Genomic DNA, 22,083 nt, shown 5'->3' with positions numbered 1-22,083 from the left:
GACTAGCCAGTGGCCGCCACTTTGTGGAAAGCCCTGCTGGTAGAGGTGCATCAAGCTTCTTCTCTCATAGCATCCCAAAAGCTAATAAAAACACAACTCCTAAGAGAGGCCTTTCTGGTTCTCCTACCCTCATAATATTGTAGTTTTGTGTTTATACTGTATTTTGTTTTTGAATCTGTTGCTTTATTGTGTCACTAGCAGGGGTTCTTTTGTTTATACTGTTATTTCGTTTATTTATGAATGAGAGGTAGGGTGCCTTGTGCTTTATGTTTGTCTTGTAAACTGCCCAGAGTAGTGACATGCCTTAAATAAATATACTGTTTGCAGGAAGACAAGCCAGTTCAACAGTTACCTCAAACCAGCCTCTTAATAATAGGACCCATGCAGATCTTAATTGAGAGATTTGTGATTTGATCTCCTAGCTTAATGATCTTTTAAAACCAACTAAAATGTAGATGTGGGACTGGACTTTGTGCACGCTTCATGTGTTCTAACCCTTTTCCTATGCACTACAGTCCTGCTTCCGAATTGCCCTCCTGGAAATGCTGTTAGCCAGGGAGGGGAAGTCTGTGTGAATTCCCCTCTCCATTTGTCATGATCATAATCCAAACTGAGTTCAGCACACAAAGTCATGAATCTCCCAGTTACTCTGTAATTTGTTATTGAGTAGTCCAGAATATAATATAGGATTCACGTCTTATAGGGCTTTTACACATGTTACCCAGTGCAAGCTGTACAGAAAGTGGGGTGCAAGAGTGAGCCTGGCTTGACTGTGCATTGGTCCCCCCGATCGCATAATAGAGTGTTACTTACGATACACTGTCCACACATCTGTTCGCACATCCATCTTCTAAAGAAGAGGAGAATGGAACATGAGGGTGGATTTAAATTCGTTACAAGCCTAAATGAGACTGCACTCATTCGCATTACTCCCAACATCAAGCCATTGTTTGGCACAGAGAAGTCCCCAGTGAGGCTTGTGAAATTCAAACACAGGACTTTTGCTTATCTAAGACGGCAGTTGAAAACTTCAATATTAACTCAGAGTGAGCTTTTAAAAGTCGTGAAAACTTTGCCAAGCTTTAGTCAGTTGTCCGCTCACATTCCTTTCTCTGAAACTAAACTTTGGATTCCTTTTCCCTTCCTATGTGGGGAAGCTTGTATATATATCTTGTAAAGTACTGTTTGGTAGGGACCCCACCATTTCTGCAGAGCTGTTTTGTCCTGGTAAATGAGCCAATTTGGATTTTAACATCTTTCAATTATTCAGCTGGGTATTTCTTCATCTGCATTAACTAGTGGGCAGACTTTCCCCATCACCACATCTTAGACATGAACTTCCTGTTGCTCTTCTCAGGAAGCATTTCTCTTGATGAATAGTGAACTTGTCCAGTCACCACAGGCGGCAGACAAGCAAAGAGAAACTAATGAAGAACACTCTCCTCGCAGGATATGTATCTGTGTATCTTGTGCTGAGTAATTCCAGATGGATACTACGCTGTTATCTTGGCTGTTTGCTGTGGAGGATATCCTATTTCTAAGTCAGAGCTGAGAGATAGTGGCTGTTTGGGGTCACTTTTTGTTGTTCACTGACATCCTGAGGCAGTGAATCACGCCTGCCTTCTGGCATGAGGGAACATGCTATGCACCTTCACTCGCAAGCTGGACTCCTCAGACAATGTTCCAGATGGCCAGCTTTTGCCTGGGCGTCTCATAGATGCTGGCAGCCAGGCAAAATGAATACAGCAGGAATAGCAGCTCTATTGGGATACTGGTTGTTTATGGTGCTAGGCAAGTAGGAAATAAACAAACTGTATCAAAGAAGCCACACAGGGTTGCACATCTGGACAACTGTGATGTCATATAGCTGACATGGGGATTTTTTCCCCCCCCCCACTTTCTGGGCGTTCGCTCAAATTATTTTTGGCTTAATTCCTCTAACTGTTCCTCAGAGCTATACATTTCTCACCTGCTATGCCTGAAACATGTTAAAATCCACGTTAGTTCCTGCCTTTGTCTCTATTCCCTCACCCACCCACCACCCTTATTTCCATCCTTTCAGATGTCTTCGCACATTCCTGTTTCAGAGACTAAGGACGGCCCATATTAGAAAAACTGTACATACCACCAATGGTGGTGTGGGTTTTTTCCCCTGGCAATATTCTTTTACATGGTCGTGTGTTGCTGTTGCTGTTGCTTTGTTGCTTCTCAGCTCCAGTGTCTTATTCATGTAAAACAAGGTTGTTCTCTTATTGCAAAATCAGAACGATTTATTCTACTCTGTTGTTTTTCTGCTATGGTTTTCAAGCATTAATCCTCCAGATGTTTCCTTCATTGACCATTGGCCATGCTAGATGTGACTTCTGGGTATTGGTTGAAAATACCTGGAGAGGCAAAGGTTGACCACTGTTGCTAGATAACAGTGCAAAGAATGGCTATTTGTAGAGCCAGTTGATACAAGCTGGAGCATGAGCTGCCGAAGCTTTTCCTGTATTGCACTGCTGCAGACTACAGATGGGCAAGAAAATAGTATCTAGATAGGTAGATGTTCTGCTGTGAAAATGCTCTGTACAGATGAAAGACTGGCATTTCATTGAAAGGCTAATTGCTTGTATTGTTGAAGCATTTTCAGAACACACATTCACCTTGCAGCTGAAAGGTTAATATATTCATTTACTTATCATATCTTTGTAGCTACCCATCAACCATTTAGATAAATCACAAGCCCAGCTGCAGGTATATGGTTGAAGATGAAACATGCTTTCAAAGTAGTGCATTAGTGGGAAGGTAGTAGCATGTAAAGTTTTCAGCTCACTGTTGAGAATCATATTGACAGAGTTTGCACAGCTAATGTGAATGTTTTACAAACCCAAATGACTACACTTTTTAGATTGAAATACTTAGTCTTTATTTTATTTTTATTTCTAAGAGTAATTTTTCTAATTTTTAGCTATATATCATTAAGTGACTGCCAAATTATGTGAGTCTCTTAATTTACAGTTGCTTACAGGTTATATCTTTTGCTATGGAGCTGCCATCCTCTGTAATAAATTAGAAATACTGCGGCAATAACACTTGTTGAATATGGAATGTAAGGGATCCAGAGGTTGTACATGTTGCAACAGGAGGATTATATATTGCCCAACCAGTTCCTGATAATTAATTAACAGTCAAAAAGATGTTGAGAGCTTGGAGACAAAGGTGAAGTCCACTCTCAATACGGGTATAATTGCAGCCCATCCTCCAAACTCCCACATAGTGAAAATTGCTTGGTGCAAATTGCTCTTCTTTCCATGGAAGCATGACCTTCCACTGTAGACAGCTAATGAAAGTGGAAATACCACTTACATCCATATACTGTATAGTAACTACATATCAGAGCAGGTTATGGCAAGCTGTCATCATGTATACCCTCTCATAGTCAAGACTTCTGCCAATACCATGAAGCAGATCTGTATCTGTGGAGAAGAGCAGTTACAACAAGTCTGGTGATGAGATGTAGCAGAAAAACATAGTCAATGCTTAGCAGCTTGAAAGGATCAATGGTGAGAATCACAGGAGAAGCAGGTCTTTAGTCAGCAATAGGATGTGTTCATGACTTGTTGCAATCTTCGTTATGGCTAATATACATTAATAGATATAAAAAAATTAATATTTCAGGGAATGTTAATCTATATGTGATCTCAAAGATTTATATGAATGTGTTAAGTAAGGCTCAGACATGTAACATTATTTTACTATAGCCACTGAGAAAGTGTATTGAACCAATGCAGCCATACAGTGCAATGACTATTTATTTTCTTTGTCTGCTTCCTTCCTTAGAGGTCCATATTCACCAGCTCCATTACTGCTACAAATGTTGGTGCTAATCTCAGCTGGCCTAATGCTGCCATTGTTTATTGACAGGTTCCCAAGAGTCTGATAGCTCTCAATCTGCCAAGAAAGACATGCTGGCTGCCTTGAAATCTAGGCAAGAAGCTCTGGAAGAGACACTGCGCCAGCGCCTGGAGGAGTTAAAAAAGCTGTGTCTCCGTGAAGCGGTGGGTGGCAGAGATTTTTATCATCCTTAGAAATCCTTTTGCTGCTTCTAATATGCAATGAAGCAGAAATGAATTATTAGGCTACTATCCTAAAGGTCCTCTATTTCTCAAAGTAAAAGGTTCAATAATCCTTCAAACATTCACATTTACTTATGTTGATAACAAGCCTGAATACTTAGCAAAAACGTAGAAAACATTTGAAATTGTCAAATTCTTCAGCAGAATTGTGAGTATTGCTAGGCAAAAAAGTTAGAATCTGGATAGATCATTTCTATAATGGGTCATATGCGAAGTCTCAGATTTAGACAGAGTTCATTTCCTCATCTAATTTCCTAACATGGCCCAACTTCTGTTGCTCCTGAATTGCGACTACTACCCAACAGTTTTGCCCTGATTTAATAGAATTTATTTTGCAGAGGATAACGTAGCACTCATTTTTTATGATTTCCTACGCACTGTCAAATTTTGCAACTGACAAACTATTCAGAGCACATAGATAAATGCCATCTCTGTCCTCTGTGAGTACTGTGGCTTATGTAGCAAACATAGTACCAAGCTTAGCAAAGGAGGAAGGAAGCACTGGGTTTGAGGAAGCCCTGAGACTTGTGGAAATTGGGAGAAAAATTGAAGAGAAAATTACTGTATTTGGTCAGACTTTCAAGAACAATAGCATAGTTTGGGTACTGAAAGCCACAGAGAGTAATTCATTGGAGTCTTGCTCTCTTGGCCGTTCTCCTGTAAGTCATTCTATAGAGGGACCAAAGCAGAACCAGGTTTGTATCCCATTCCATTGTCAGCATCATTGTGTTGATTATTACTGTACATCCCTTGTGAGAGAAGAATGATGGCAGAGTGCTGTACAAATGAGGTCACTTTATCTTTCTCTGGTTTTGGGTAGTTTTTGGATATTTTTAAGACACTGGAATTATTTTAACCTGGACTAGATTCAAGTTGGTTACTGTGAAAATAAATCCCTTTTGATTGGTGAAACAACAAGATTACCACCATGCTTTTGCCTTGTCTGGGAGCATCATAAATAGCAGCAATTGTATCAATGAAACTTGTTTTTAGATTACTTACCTCTAGCATCACAAGTTGTACCATTCAATCACTACATTCCAAGCATAAATCTCATCCCACCAGGTTCCTGCTAATGCCTACTGTAATATATTTGCCTTCCTTCAGATGTTTGTTATCCACCTTCAAGTAGCTCAGAACCACTGACCATGGGGAAGGCTGGTATAGATTCTGTAGTTTCAAGCACACAGATGCTGTCTGACATTTCTGCTTCTCTTTGTCCCATTCCTTCAATTGCCTGTCTCTTGTATTCTTTTTCTTCCCCACTTTGCTGTTCTTCTAGAAGAGTCTGCAAAACTTTGTGCACAAATGCTTCATTTTCCTTCATGAGGCAAAGAATGGATAGATAAACCTCAAGCTGCTGCACCTTCTCTTCCAGCAGGTCAGCATGCTTGTACTTGTTGCAAATGTAAGTTTTGACATCCTCAGGCAGGAAGACAATCTTGCCAAACATCCTGTAAGTCAATGCAAAAGCTCCTTCCAGATCCATCTCCTTTGTCCTAGGCGGGGACTGAAACAATACTCCTAGCATCCCTCTCAAACTCCTCCACCAAACATCCATGCAGAATACACCTTTTTACTCTTCCTCTTTCCAAAGTCTGGCTCACAAGCTTGCAGGGACTCTTGAGTGCAGCTACAAACCCAGTAGCTGTTAGCTCCTCACCCAATCAAGTCAGTAATATTTCTTTTTGAAGCATAAATTGCACTTCCTGGTCAATAGATTTGTTTAAAACAACTTTAATACACTCAATCCTGGGGGGGAAAGTGTGCCAAATTAAAAGCAAACCATTTCCCACATGTCTGCTTAAGCAATTATTTTTATATCACATATAAAGGAATAAATTCCAAAGGAAAGGCAGAGGAGTAGCATTGTATGTAAACTGTGAGGAAATCCACGAGCTGGAACTGGTAATACAGGTGGAGGGCACTTGAGTAAAAATCAGAGGCAAGAGAAACAACAGTGACATCACTGTGGTGATTTTTTTATAGTCCTCCTAGCCAGACTGACAATTTAGATCATGCCCTCCAAGACCAGATTGCTAAACATTCAAAAAGGAGAGGATACAATAGTAATGAGAGACTTCAGGTACCTTGATATCTGTTAGAATCCAACTCGGCTGAAAATATGAGGGTCAACAAATTCCTCATATGCCTTTCTGGATTCTTTATCTTCCAGAAGGGGGAAGAAAACACAAGTGGATTGGCTCTTCTGGTTCTGGTTCTTACCAACAGAGAAGAAGTGGTCAGCAAAGTAGAAATGTAGAGAACTTTGCATGAAAGCAACTAGGCCTTCTTGGGATTTGTTATAATGAAGAAAGGAAAATGTGAGGATAGTGTAATGTGCACTCTGGACTTTAAGAGAACTGGTTTTAGTAAGCTTTAGCTTAAATAGAGGGTGAGATCCCACAATCAGAAATAAAGAAAAGAGAATCTACGACAGAAGGATGCTTGTTAAAGTTGATTTGTCATCAGTGGAATCGTAAACCATTACTATGAGAAAAAAAGTGGGAAATATCTGAAGAAACTGGCTGACTGAATCAGGAGCTTTCAGACGAAGTAAGATGTAATGTATAGGCATGTATAAGAAGTAGAAAAAGTGACAGAAGAGTATAAAAGAGTATCCAGTGTTAGTTAGTTAGCAGGTCAGGAGGGCTAAAGTTCAGAATGAACTCAGACTTGCAGGAGAGGAGTCTGTGAGAGGACTGCCACCCAAGATAAGTACAAAGGTGGCACAGAAATATGTAGCTAATTTAAATGAATTCAGGTCTTTAAGGTCTGATGAGCTGCATCTAAGAGTAATTAAAAAAACATGCAGATGTGATCACAGTGCCTCTGACGGTGTTTTTGGAGAACAAGTGAGATTCCTGAAGACTGGGAGTAGACAAATCTTTATCTTCAAACGAGAAAAAAGAGATCCAGGCAACTTGTATTAACTTCTTGCCATTAATATCAGGAAAAAAATCAGAACAGATCAACATACAGTCTGAGAACAGTCTGAGAACATACAGAAAAAATTGTAATGATGACAGCATGGGTTTCTCAGAAGATCCAGCATAGGTTTCTCAGAAAGAAGTCATGCCAGACTAATATTGCCTCTTTTTTTGACAGTCACAAGCTTGGTAGAAGAGGGAAATGCTGTCAGTGTAGAGCAGGGGTCTCAAACTCAATTTACCTGGGGGCCGCTGGAGGCAGAGTCTGGGTGAGGCTATGCCACATCAGATTTTCCGCCAAGCGGAGCAAGAGCCCAAGGAAGCTGCCCAGGAATTTCCTTAGCCCGGCTGGGGCTCCAAGGAGGAGGAGGAGGAGGGGTGTGCGAGCCCTCATCGCCAGCCACAACCCCCACGGCTCCTTCTTCACTACCACCACCACCACCAGGACAAAGAAGTGGAGAAGGAAGGGAGCGCCAGCAACTTCCTAGCCGGGGGGGGGGGGGGAGGAGGTCACAACATAATTTTTTTAAAAAAACCATCACAGAATCGCCTTGCCAAAGGAGAAAAGCCTCCATCGGTACCCATGAAATTAAACAGAACAGGATAGGGGCCCCACAGGTGCACAGACGCATGCATGCATACACACACACACACACGGAGGTCTGGCAACCTTCCTCTGAGGGCCCCCCTTAAAAAAGGCGCACTCAGCAGCAGCAGCAGCTACCCCCACCATGACAGAGAAGCAAACTTTGCGAGGTGAGCCCAGGCAGCCTCCAGACCTGAGGCGGCTGAAGCAGGAGGAGGAAGCACCACCGGGTGCTGAGGCGGCCGCTGGCTGGGCTGGTGCTGGAGGTGCCGAGAGAGAAAGAGAGCCAGAGAGCCACTTCCCTGGAAGAGGTGGCGGCGTCAGTTGCTGTTGCCGGCTTGGAGGTGCTCTTCAAGGACGGGCTGGGAGTGAGCTCCACTCTCAGGCATTGATCAGCAGCGGCTCAAGTGCATGGGGAAAAGAGCCAGCAGTGCGCCTTGCTCGCCGGCTCTCCTCCAAGACAGCGCCTCTTGCACCCTCCATCTGGAACTGCAGCCTGCCAGCCAGCAGACAGGCGGGCTGGCTGGCAGGCTGCAGTTCCAGATGGAGGGTGCAAGAGGCACTGTCTTGGGAGACAGCCAGCGAGCGAGGCAAGGCTTTTTTTGACTCTTGACAGCAGAGTACACGTGGGCACTTCGGGGGGCAGGCAAGGCGGGGCCCACAAACTATCATCCAGCAGGCCGCTAATGGCCCCTGGGCCGCATGTTTGAGACCCCTGGTGTAGAGTATCTTGACTTCAGCAAGGCATTTGACAAGACCCTCATAATATTCATGTGGCCATGTTGGTACATTTTGGACTAGATGATGGTATTGTTGTAACTGGTTGCTGGTCATCTCTCTGAAATGCTCACCGACAATTCCTAGCCATCCCGGAGTAAGGAGACAAGAGGGTCAAGACACAGTTCTGGCCTAGGCCTGGTGTTGGTCAACGCTTTTTACAAATAACCTGGATCAAGATATAGAAGGGCAATAACAGTACTGCTCTGCTTTGGTCAGTGTTTTAACTTTGAATAGTCTGTCCAGTTCTGGGACCACAGTTGAAAAGAGTATCAGCAAAGTAGGATTTGCTCAGAGGAGGGTGACCGAAATGTTGAATGGTCAGGAAACTGAGACATACAAAGCAGTGGTTTTAGGGCTTCTATCCATTGCAGGTTTTAAACAGAGCTTGGATGGTCACCTGTCACAAATGCTTCAGCTGTTGATTTCTTCTGTCATTGGAGGTTGGACTTTATGACCATTGAGCTTTGCATTTCTATGACTTATATAAATTATTTGAACTAGATAAATTTCTCTGTTTTATATAATCTTGTTCTTTATTTGATAGACCTGAGAAGGGAAAAGCACTGGAAATCCTATTCAACTAGCTCTTTGTCATGAGATTCATCAGATGTTGCCAAAGTACTCCCACACTGGCAGCTGTGATAGGCAGGAGCTGTACTTTCTCAAATGGAAATTGATATTATTCAAAAGCTGAATTGTGTCTTTTGCAATCCTGTGAACTTGGAGCATTTATTTTGATACTTTAAAACATAATTCTTTTTCCTATAAACTGTACTCAACCCAAATTAAGGCAAACAGTGAGAGAATTGTTTTTCAGTAAAAGCTGTAAAAGGAAGTACATTACCTGCTGAACTTCATTTCAATATTTTGTTCTTTTATCATAAATAACAGTTGGATTTGGTACTTTGCTTTAAACTAAGGACTATGAGGTTTGGTCGTGCGCCACATGTCCATGTTTAAACTGTTTTGCTCAGATTTTGTCAGGATAGTGTTTTTGTTTCATATTCTTAATAGTCGGTTAAAATTATCACCTATTCCTGCATTTGTCAGGATAATGTGTAGAAAAGTGCAGTCATCATCCTCTAGTTTTATTTAAAATTTCAGCCTTCATTTTTTCATAAATCACTGTTTATTTTGCTGTGGGCATTGTGGGCTTATAATCAATCAGGCTGGCAGAAGGAATAGCCAAATTGAGCCTGGCCCCTAACCATTGGCAGCAGTGGCATCAGATTTCTGCAGGATTTAGTTAAATATTAGTTCAGCTTAAATTGCAAGAGGCAATATACAAAAATACAGTAATTCCTTACTTCCTTAAATTGGTTGACTCTGGGCTTTTATATCAACTTTCATTATTGTGGTAGGAGATGCCCACTTGGAACTTCAAAATAATTATGCTGAAATTGTTTGGTTTAAACAGTCAGCCATTTCGCTAATAAAATTAATGTTGTCTGCTTTATTACATAAATAAATCTACCCTACAGATTAAAGACAGAAGGCACCATCTGTTAAACTACTAGCCCACCAAACTGGGCTAGTAGTTTAACGAGTTGTAGCTCATCACATCATTTGACTAAAGAAATTTGTTAAGAAAGAATATGAGATTTGGTGTTTATTTTAAATTCGCACAGGAATAACAGTAGTTCTGAAAAACTATTTTTTAAATATAACTATAACATTTATTATTTTCTAAAAGCACTTTCTGTATTTGTAAAACTCAGCTTCTTACAGAGGGGCTGGTGTGAATACTTCTCCCACTTACTGTTGTCCCAAATGCAAATAGGGTGGAAAGTGGCAATGATAGGGGAGCCAGCTGGAGAAAGGGAGGTAATACTTGATGGGTTGGGTTAAGATGGGAAAGCATATAGCCAGCCATTACACTACAACCTGACAACAAGGTGACCTGACCCTGTTCTACATTAGGTGCTGTGTCTGGAAGCTATGTGTGCCGTCTTGAAAGTGGCATTGCCCACCTCACTATGTCTCTTTGAAGGTGGTGCCTTCTCTCTTTGTTTCTTCTAAAAACTTGTATTTGGGGGGTGGGGGGCAGAAATACAGAAAATAATGTGCTCCCACTTTTAATTGTGGACAGTTTTTCATTGATCTAAATATTCTAATTATTCAGTTCAACTAAAATTTGCTGCATCACCTATTGTAAGGTTCTGTGGAATAGACAGTAGCTGTGCGTCATCTTTGTATTTTGAGAAGGTTCAGTCTGGCAGATCAAAATGTAAAAACAGGTGATCCAGCGCAGTCATTCCTTTTGTTTCAGTGCTAAGGCTAAATTTAGGCCATCCTTCCCAGTAATCTGGGGGGGGGGGGGGGAGAGAGACAAAAAGGTTCTGTTGAGTTCTTCTCAACAGAACTTATAAAGAATTTATACACAATGTTGGTTGCTCTTCTGTCGTTTTTGCAGAAGAACTGGGATTTTTTTTTATATCAATGTGTTACAGGTAGAACACAAAACATATTTTTAATCCCTAGCATGGAACCTTTTCTGCTCATGTTTTAGGGGCTTTTCTCTATTTCAGAGACTTTTTCATACCACAGTGCTGCAATATTACCATACTTCCCATGATAGGCATCAAAATGTATTAAGACTTACTGATGCTTGTGTGAGACAGCTATGTTGCATTTTTCAACAAAATCACAATAAATGTGCTGCCAGTTATCTTGTTTTAAAAGTCATTCTGCCAGTGGCTTGTAGCTCTGAAACTGCAAGGTTTGCTTTATTATTTTACACAAACCTTAAGTGACTCTTTCAGTCTAGAGTTGCATAATTTGTCATTGGATCAAAATCATAAATTAACCCCACAAATTTTTTAAAGTCACATGAAATAGTATCTAGCTTGTGGATGTGAAATATTGTTTTACAACTACACTAATAATTTACTACAAAAATGTGCCGCAAGAAACTTATCAATGATTATTACAACAGAGATAGTGCCATCAGTGTCAATGGTGCTTTAGAGACAATAAAATCCTAGCCAAAGAAATCTTTATTTTAGATTTTGGCAGAGGATTTAAACAAAAAAGTAATAGGAAAAAGATCTTGTAGCACAACAAAAACAGAAGAGGAAGAAAGTCCAAAAAAAGTTTTGTATGTTTAGATTTGATTCCAGTGAGAAATTAGGATTAACAGATTTAAGCCATGAACTCTGGAGAAGAGATGGGATTTGAGAGGAAAAGAACACAGGAGTTTGAGAAAGAGTGTGTGTAAAAGATAGTGTGAGCAGCAACAGCACCTTCATATCATCATTGCTATACCTTCAGTGAATTTATCTTAGAACACATGATAGATTGCTAATTAATGTCCCATTTCATGTTCTCTGTTGATTATGTTTATATTTTAATGAAATAAATGCAAGTGCCCTTGGGTTCAGTGTGAAGACCAGTCTTCAGTACATTTCTTAAACAAATACATTTATGATATTGCATTTTTGAGAGACTGTATATATGGAATGCTTATCTAGATGAGATCCATTTATGCACATAGGCATTCACATACAACTAACTTCTAATATTCTATACATTTTCAGGAGCTTACAGGGAAGTTGCCGAGAGAATACCCCCTTGACCCAGGGGAAGAGCCCCCAATGGTGCGAAGAAGAATAGGTACTTCCTTTAAACTGGATGAACAGAAAATCCTGCCAAAAGGAGAGGTGAGGGATTTTGGATACCATTTGTATTAGCTGAATAGGACTTCTCATTTTGTTTTGTTGGTTTTTTTTTAATGGAAACAATTCAGATTATTTGTGATTAATTTTGCTTGCTTAATTCTGATTATTTAAATGTCTTTCTCTACTTGGAGCATATTGTAAAACATCTTTTCAGTTTCAGAGACATTAGGTGTTGAAAAATCATGTGAATATTGAGAAATATAGCTCTCTTTATTTATATTTATTTTGGTGCATGATATTCCATTGATTTACCCAGGCATATTGCTATTTTTACAAAGACAAGCTACACAGTGGCTGGTATTCTCTTGATATGAACATACATACCTGTATTTTTCCAAGCACAGGCTACACAGAACAGAGATGGCAGCAGTTCACATGAGTATAGCAACTAAAATTAGCTTTTGGACTGACCAGTAATCATCTACAATTGGTTTTTGAAAGAGTGTAGTTTCACTTATATCCAGAAAAACCATTATCCACCATTTTGTTTTTGGATGTGTCCATGAATATGATGGCCTTTGCTGGCGTACGTATGTTGGAATATTCCTAGTACCATTGTTATCTGAAAATTTTCCACTGAAATTTCTTTATCATTAATAGGATGATCGATGTTATCCACAAATAATCCTGTGATGCTTGGGTCAAACTAACCTGGCCCAGGCGGCTTCATTGTTAAGCAGTGAGTTCAACCTAGCTCTCGTTAGTTAATTATTTAGCTAGTTAATTAGTTAGTTAGTTAGCTTGCTTGTTTGTTCATTTGTTAGACCGTTTTTCCCCAGATAAAGGGACCCAAGGCAGCTCACAATATTAAAAGAATAGAATTAAAAACATAAGAAAGTAAACATTAAAAACAATTAAATTGCACGCTATTTAAAATATGATTAAATAATTAAAAGCGAGTAAGATAGATTTTTGAAAGTATTGAACATCTATCTTAACTTTAAAAAGGTATTCAGGGACTCTCATGATAGTTAAAAGCCTGAAAAGATGGGTCTTCAGCTGTCAGCGGAAAGATAAAAGGGAGGAGGCCAGTGTGATCTCCTGAGGAAGAGCGTTCCATAATCTATTTAAGGTTTAAGTTAAGGTCCATCTACTGCCTGCTGTCCTCAATAAATCATCCACCTGAGGCTACAAAGATTGAATTGTTTGTCATCTTTAAGAACTGTTGATACTGGACATCCTCAAGTCATAGTATTTTTCTTGCATAACTGCAAACCAAAGGTGGTGTAGCCTCTGATCCCTTTTTCAATAATGAAAGTATAATTCCCAACCTAATCTGACCCTATAGAAAGTTTCATTTCTGTTTTTCTTGGATGTGCGTATTCTTCAGCCTGCCTCTAGCATCAGTGGTATGAACTATGGCTGTGAAAGAAACTGTACAGCATCAGAAAGGCAGGATTCGAATTCTCAGCATGGCATAAGCATCAGAATCCTGCCTGACTCAGAGCACTTGGTGGGTTTGTCCATCTGTGTGTTATGAAGGTTTCAACTTCTGATATATCTTGTATGATGTGTTCGGCTGGCCTAGACAAGTGTAGAAAGCAAGAGCAGGGGAGAGAGGACCTCAGCTGATCATAAGATCAGTTTAGCATTGGGTTGTGAAAAGTTCAGTGACGTGGAGCTAATTTCCCAACTCCAAGAACTGCCAGGGTGGCACCAACCCCATTACCACCTCCAGGTGAAAAGCAGACCAGAAGTATCTGAATGTTCACTTCCAGTTTTGTTTTAATGATTTTTAAAATGTTTAAAAGGTCTGTGTAGAAACTATATCTTGTTTTAAAAGGTTACTGCTCTCTGTAGGGAAAATTCTACATTTTGTTAGATTTTTTTTCCCCAGCAGGGGAGTTTGGGAGTGGCTGAATGCACAAAACCTACCTTGGGGTGCATAAAAGCTATTTCGGGGTCATGATTTTTATAGCATGATTTGCCACAAAACAGGAATGAGGGTCACAGGATACTCCTAGCCCTCCAAGAGGTTCTGGATCTTGCAGGTTGCCTCCCATTGATCTAGAGCAGGGGTCGACAACCCCCCGGTCCCCATCCCAGTGCCAGTCCGTGGGCTTGCTGGAACTAGGCCGCAGATACAGATCTCAGTCCCCCTGCATGCTCACGTGGTGGGCATGTCCTGCCTGCGAGGGGGTGTTATACATGCGCATAAGCATGACACGCCCCCCATGTGCATGACACACCCACCACACTCACGCGGGTGTGCCCTGCCTGCAACGCACATGGAGCTCGCTCCCCCCAGCCAGTCTGCAGACCCAAAAAGGTTGGGGACCGCTAATCTAGAGGAAGAACAAAAGGCGTGAGTATGTACATGTATCAGACTGACCCTGAAAATTACTGCAAATGCCACATAGCGAACCAGAGTTTTGTATTAGGGTCTCTCTGTTTGTGGCCAACTACTCCAGCTACAAGTTTGTAAAGAGAAAGGATTTATCTAGTTTAGTGACTTGGAAAAACTACTCTGTTGGATTGTGACGCCTGGTACAGTATTCCAAGAGGAATTCTCCAACAAGTGATAATGACTAATTTAGTAATAATTAGGAGAGAGAAGTATATTAAATCTGTTGAAAGATTAATTCACAATAATGGGCTCATCTTCAATAGTGCCTGAGACATTTGAGCACAGCTAGTTTAAACAAAATAATTTAATTGTTGTGACTGAAGTTAATTGTGAGAGTTATTGCCTTGTGGGGCTGCTGACAAGCATATACTAGTGTCTTTGATAGTGCTGTCATTCCCAGGATTCTCTAGTTGCAAACCATAACAAATGGGAAATTAGTTAACAGATGTAGTATAGATACACTTTAAAATCCTTAGAAATTCAGTGAAATGATGTGGGTGGGTAGCTTTGTTTGTTTTATGTTAGACATGATAAATATCCAGAATTTACCGGTGTGGCAAAAGATACTAATTGCTTTGAATATTAGGACAAGGAGAGGATAGTTGTATCTTAACCCTTTTGGGCTAAAAGGACCATTTCACCCATTACTTTTACAGTGAAAATGACTTTGCGCTGTGCATTTAAACAATAAAACACGAATGTGGCAGATTCATGTTTTCAAATATATGTATGCCATGAATAGATATCAGAGTTGCTATGATTGGGTCCAGCTCCTGTTGTTTGAATGCCCACTCTGCAATAAATCCAGTTTTTATTTTTACTTTGCTTAATATGTACCATTAAAACACATACATTTGAAACGCAGATTCTCTTAGAGGTTCAGACTGAGCTTTTCTGTAGAGTTGTGTCAGTTAAAATTTTATAGATCAAATGCATTCTTTTTAAACCATGCTTTAGCAGTAGCTTTCATCTTCTTCCTGCAGTCACTGTTGTGGGATATTTTCCTGGAGCTTTGAATGAGTTAGCAGTGGAGGAGGGATCAAAACTGAATCTTAAAACTTGCTGTGTTTTATTTACCTTTAATAAATTTATTGTTGACAGAGATTTTGAAATCTTCAAAGCAAATCTCTTAAAGCACACCCATGCACCCTAACTATCTGGTGTGTACCACATTGAGCAGAATTTTAAATACAGATTTTAAATTAATGCTGATTCATCACTGACAGCAAAGGAGATGTTTAAACAAAAATGTTAGGAATGAGTACTTCAGAGAGTTGTCTTGAAAAGAGATTAAGTCATGGGAGCATCTTTTGAATTGCTCTCACATCAATAAATGGAGATAGGAGAGCTTACTCTCCCTATATAATGGACAGAATCCTTTTGTTGCTTGCATAAGATTTATGTAAATTGCTGAGGTAGATCTCTGTCATGTGGCTAGTCAGTGCACCTGTTTGCACAAGGTGACCATGCCACTTAGCCACATGTTACACAGTCCTTACACAAACACGCAAGAGGATTCTGGCCATATTATAAAAGCAAGTTTACATTATTTCATGACACCCTGTCCCTGCATTCTAAATTCAGTGTATGGAGAGGAGATGCATATTAATGCCTCCCCCTCTGTTGTTCCATCCATCACCCTCCATTCTTCGAGAGTAACTGACATGGTATTCTCCCTCAGACAGTTGCAGGAGAAATGTAGGGAGCAACAACAACCACTCTTGGTGGCCTTCATAGATCTCACAAAGGCCTTTGATTTGGTTAGCAGGGATGACCTTTTTAAAATACTTCCCAAGATTGGATGTCCACCTCGACTCCTCAACATCATCAGGTCCTTTCATGAGGTAATGAAGGGCACTGTAGTTTTTGATGGCTCATCATCAGTTCCCTTTGACATCCGAAGTGGAGTGAAACACGGCTGTGTCCTCGCGCTGAACTTGTTTTCGATCTTTTTTGCTGTCATACTGAAGCACACTTTTGGAACTGCAACAGAAGGTGTCTATCTCTGGACTAGATCAGATGGGAAACTCTTTAATCTCTCTAGATTGAAAGACCAAAGTCCAGCCGAAATGCAAGCAGGACTTCCTCTTTACCAATGATGCAGCCATTGTTGCCCACTCTGCTGAAGACCTCCAACAACTCATGAACTGTTTTAGCAAGGCCTGCCAAGACTTTGAGCTAACAATCAGCCTGAAGAAAACACAAGTCATGGGCCAGGGCGTGGACTCACCTCCCTCTATTACCATCTCCACACAAGAACTGGAGGCTCTTCATGACTCTATGTACCTTGGCTCAACGATCTCTGACACTCTCCTTAGATGTCAAGCTGGATAAACGCATTGGGAAAGCAGCTACCATGTTCTCAAGACTCACAAAGAGAGTGTGGCCCAATAAGAATCTGACGGCATACACCAAGATTCAGGTCTATAGAGCCTGTGTCCTGAGCACACTCCTGTACTGCAGTGAGTCCTGGGCCCTTCATGCATGGCAGGAGAGGAAGCTGAATACGTTCCATATGCGTTGTCTCCGACGCATTTTTGGTATCACCTGGCAGGACAAAGTCCCAAATAGAGTAATCCTAGATTGAGCTGGAGTTTTTAGCATGTATACATTACTGAAACAGCGATGTCTACGTTGGCTAGGCCATGTTGTAAGAATGGCTGATGGTCGGATTCCAAAAGATCTCCTATATGGAGAATTAGTGCATGGACATCGCCCCAGAGGGAGACCACAGACGTGATACAAGGATATCTGCAAGCGGGATCTGAAGGCCTTGGAAATGGATCTCAACAGATGGGAAACCCTGACATCTGAGCGTTCAGCCTGGAGGCAGGCAGTGCATCATGGCCTCTCCCAGTTTGAAGAGACCCTTGTCCAGCAGGCCGAGGCAGAGAGGCAGTCATGAAAGCAGCAAAATCAGGGAGCTAGATGGAGTACAGATTGTATTTGTCTTCAGTGTGGAAGGGATTGTCACTCTCGAATTGGCCTTCTCAGCCACACTAGATGCTACTCCAAGTCCTCCATGCAGAGCACAATACCATAGTCTCTTGAGAATGAAGCATGCCTAATCTAATGGAGCATTCCTGAATAAGGAACAGATTTAGTCTTTTCCCCAGTGAATTCCCCTAGTATACATGTGTAATTTCTCCAATATAAGTGAGGAGGTGCTGTTGCAGGAAAAGGTCAATTACTGTATGTCTCTTTTGGGTGAGAGTGAGAGTGAGAGAAGTATCTTAACACACATGCATACGCAAACAGATGCCCCATTCCTTAATACTGTCTATCCATGTCTTGAATCCTGCAGATTACAGTGGTGCCTCGCTTGACGAGGATAATCCGTTCCAGCGAAATTGCTGTAGAGCAAAATCCTCGTCAAGCAAAATTTAAAAAGCCCATTGAAACGCATTGAAAAACCGCTCCAGCGAAGATCCTTCATAGGGCGGCCATTTTCTGATACCTGTGCAGTGAAAAATCCATCCTAAAGTACAGCGGGGAGCCATTTTACCCAGCGGGCAGCCATTTTGAAACCCGACGATCAGCTGTTTTGATCATCATAATGCAAAGAATCGGTTCCCGAAGCAGGGAACCAATTGTCGGGAAGCGAATTTTGCCCATTAAAACATCATTTTGTGATCGCAAAAGCGATCGCAAAAACCTCATCGTCAAGTGGATTCGTCATTTAACAAGGTAATCGTTAAGCGAGGCACCACTGTATGTTGAAGTTGACCTCCCAAAAAAACCCCACACACATACAAAGAGAGCTCAATGTCTGAGCCCATACTCCATCTACCTCTCAGTAGTCACAATGATTGATTGATTGACTGACTGACTGACTGATTGATTGAATGATCATTACAAGCTCAATATTATGCCTGTCAATCAGAATGATGCCCAGGGGGACTTGCAGCAGTCTATATAATGCAAATCAGAGCTGTTAACTTGTCTCAGAGGCCAGAGTGGGGAGCTAAGACATTGCTGGGGGAATGCAATGTCTTTGTCTCTCCCCAAATCCAAACCCAGGTCCCTTGTACTTCTGCTTGTCAAAAGGTCTGCAGAGCTATGGAGAAATAATCTCCCTACCCCGCTAACACACAATCCCTCAAAAGTGGGGATTTCCCCCCACTCCCAGATAGGAAAGAATGTGGCTTCTGCTGTGTCCTGTTTTCGAGCCTCTACCTGCCATGGCCCCCAACAAGCTCAGTGCCTACCTCTCACCCATCAGGAGAAGGATTTTTCTTTAACAATTGCTTACTTGCCATCTCATTTTGCATGAGAGTCTGCATTTATGTTAACATTGTAACATATTGTAACATATCCCCAATCTCTGTGCTCAAGAGTCCGTATCATGCTTGAAAGATGTGTAAATGATACCCACTGAAAAGAATAGGGCTTCAGTGGGGCTTTTGTTCAGTGTCACTAAATCTGCATCCCACCAAGATACAAAAGCATGCTGCTGACCTAGTGGAAGCCCTCCCATCCTCTGAAAGTGCTACACAGAATCAGTGCACCTTGCTGATGAATGGGGTGGTCTCTGGTGTGAACAAGAGGAAAATGAGTAACCTGGTTGCATGCTTTTAAATCTGGATCCAAGCTACTCTGACTTCGACTTAGTATATGCTGTGGAGGGAATACACTGAAATGTAAATTCAAAAACCTGTGTTTCATAATGACCAACGTGCACATTACCAAACTGATACACAGCAGAGCTGTCAGCCATGTTGTGTTGTCAGGTGGAAAAATTTTCACACCCTATGTCTCCTTCTCAGTCAGTCATAAGTACAGGTACTAAAGACAAACGGTGGCAAATTCCATGTGCCCACCCTTTAGGGAGACAGAATGTTCAGCTAGTTGTTCCGAAACAGATTCTCCTTTGCTTGAAATGGAACCAATAAGCAGTGCAGAAAGTGAGTGAAGCTGACGAATGCTACAGTTACACCACAGTAAAAGAAAGTTAAACTATGGATATATCAAGTACAGCTCTCTTTACTTATGCATCCTAAAAATAGTATGTTGTTTCAGGTGTAGTCATTTTTCTTTTGTTAAATATAAGGGAGATATATGGTATTGTCACATTGTAATAAACGTCCCAGTAAAACAAAGTTTTGAATGTTCTTGAATATAACAGTTAAATGATATTGTGTGGTTAATTTAATCCAAAGCAGATACTTTAGTTCAGCTATTTTGTATCTATTGGGAAAACATTTGATATATTTATGCTGTGTACTGTGTATACTGTAGGCATCCTTCAGAGACTATGGTAATGTGCTGAATTGAAATGGATTACATTTTTCGTTTTTCTGTTCACTAAATATGAACTACTTTGTGTGCTTCTTGAGGGAGAATACATGCTGAGGTATAAAAATGAGCCCAACATGCTAAATCACATAAAATTATTTAGATCATTGGAAATGTTCTGGAAAGTGTTCCTGTTCTACTTTTTCTGTAAAACCCACATTACAGGTGTACAGACACTTTCTTTTAGTTGGATTCCAGAAACTATGTTGTTAGTAAATAATATTGTTCCTTCCTTTTGGTGAATATTGCTCAGGTGATGGTTGTGTGAGACATAGGACCTGGTCACTTTCTGTAACAGCATGGGACCCATTCATTGAGAGACAGTTCCCATGCCCCTTAGTGGTATATATTGCAGCGTAACAAGATGGACATCCTTCAGCTCATTATAAAGAAACTAGTTAGAATGTTCAGGACAGCTCCTCATGTGTGCAATTCCACTAAAATCAATAAGAATGTGACTACTTGAACTGAAGTTCTTCTAGTAGTTCCATGCCAGTATTTCATGCTGTTTTGTAGATCCTTCCAGTAGATTTCTGTAGCAAACTTCTGGTACCTGCATATTTCCCAGTGATCCAATGGATTGTTGCTGTACTTTGCACCTAAGAATTTCAGGCCATCATATGACATACTGACAGGCAAAGCATTTGTGTCTTGTACAGGAAGCTGAGCTGGAACGCTTGGAGAGAGAATTTGCCATTCAGTCGCAGATCACAGAAGCTGCTCGCCGCCTAGCTAGCGACCCCAATGTCAGTAAGAAGCTGAAGAAACAAAGGAAAACCTCCTACCTTAATGCACTGAAGAAACTTCAGGAGATTGAAAATGCCATCAATGAGTATCGTATCAAATCTGGAAAGAAGCCAACACAACGAGCCTCCCTGATCATAGATGGTAAATAGGGGCAATATTTTATTATACTATTTTATTATACTTACCAGTGCACTCTGATGTGTTGGGGTGCACCAGTAAGTGTCAGTGGATTGCTCGAGAGCCAGTATAAGACAATGCTTCTTAAAGAACTGTGCATATATTAACAAATGTGTGCTTATGTACATTGGGTCAAAGAAATTAAAACACGCTCAAGTTCGTACAAACTGTGGTAGAACCTGAACTGTCCAACACTGTCTAGGAAGCTAAATCTTAGGGTTTTGGTGGGTGAGCAGCTCAATGTGCACCAGTGAGAACCTGTCAGCTTAGGTCCTTTTAAGGAGAAAGGTGGAGTAAAAATATTTTAAATAAATAAAAAGGTGTGACTGTAAAGAAAAAGACGTTAAAACAAAACAACCAGACAGTCTGTGTGGTGCCATGCCTGTGTATAATTCTGTGATGCAGTCATTTTGGAATACTGTGTGTCCTTGTATCTCAGAAAGGAAAGTATAGAATTAGAAATGTGGAATGAAGCAACCAAAACACATGTAAGCAGTGTGTATATACAGTGGGGTCTCTACTTAAGAACTTAATCCGTATTGGAAGGTGGTTCTCAAGTTGAAAAGTTCTTATGTTGAATCTGCATTTCCCATAGGAATGCATTGAAAACCATTTAATCCGTATCTGCTCTTTTCCGTCCATAGAAACTACAGTGGAACTTCTACTTAAGAACTTAATCCATTTTGGAATGGTGTTCTTAAGTTGAAACGTTCTTAAGTTGAAGCAAAATTTCCCATAGGAATGGACTGAAAACCAATTAATCCGTTCTGGCTGTTTTTTTTTTTGTTATGTAGAGGTGTGTTTGTACATTGAAGCATTAGTTCCCATAGGAACTAATGCAAAGCTGGTTAATACGTACTTTACCACTAGGGGGAGAATTTTTTTTTAACCTTGTGACAAACCCAGACCTACTGGGATCTGCCACACAGTTACACTAAGCTGCCACCAACCATTCCCTTTAAGAAGTCACACAGACCAGGGATGGATTTTCAAACAAATAAGGAATAAGGTTTATTTAAATACACACATGGAAAAATAAAACGATCAGGTGAATAAAATAAAGTAACGTGGCTTATTCTCACTCATACAAGCATACAGTTTGGTTCACCCAGAACCCTTAACTTGAAGCACAGACCCTGAACCTATCAGTTCTGGCTAACCAACAGACACCTGAACCTATCAGGTTGGTACTCTGACACACAGAAGTACCCTGTCTGGCACACAGACTCCCACAACAGCTTCTTCTTCCCAGCTGCTGCTTCGTCACAACCCAGTGTCTCTTAGCATCTCCTACTTCACCACACACGCTCCACATATATATACAGTACAGCCCCTCCTCCTGATGTCCCGCCTTCCACTCCCCATAGGATGGAACTTTCCCTCCAAACCCATGACAGACAGGTAACATCAGTGCTGTATGTAACAC

The 22,083-nt window shown here is 40.9% G+C and overlaps 1 protein-coding gene across 8 annotated transcripts in view; it reads left to right on the top strand.

Annotated features, from left to right (window-relative positions):
• FRMD4A (FERM domain containing 4A) overlaps window positions 1-22,083 on the top strand; it is a 605,541-nt gene that overhangs the window by 561,531 nt on the left and 21,927 nt on the right. For all 8 annotated transcript variants that reach the window (XM_073000747.2, XM_073000748.2, XM_073000749.2 and 5 more), the window contains 3 exons: window positions 3,907-4,040; window positions 11,951-12,073; window positions 20,393-20,621. In XM_073000747.2, the coding sequence (XP_072856848.1) occupies window positions 3,907-4,040; window positions 11,951-12,073; window positions 20,393-20,621 (486 nt within the window). The remainder of the gene's footprint in view (window positions 1-3,906; window positions 4,041-11,950; window positions 12,074-20,392; window positions 20,622-22,083) is intronic.

Source organism: Pogona vitticeps, chromosome 5 (assembly GCF_051106095.1).
Source record: "Pogona vitticeps strain Pit_001003342236 chromosome 5, PviZW2.1, whole genome shotgun sequence".
NCBI classification, from domain to species: domain Eukaryota; kingdom Metazoa; phylum Chordata; class Lepidosauria; order Squamata; family Agamidae; genus Pogona; species Pogona vitticeps.
The sequence above is the reverse complement of the archived record's forward strand: the minus strand, read 5'-3'. Positions and strand labels throughout refer to the sequence as shown.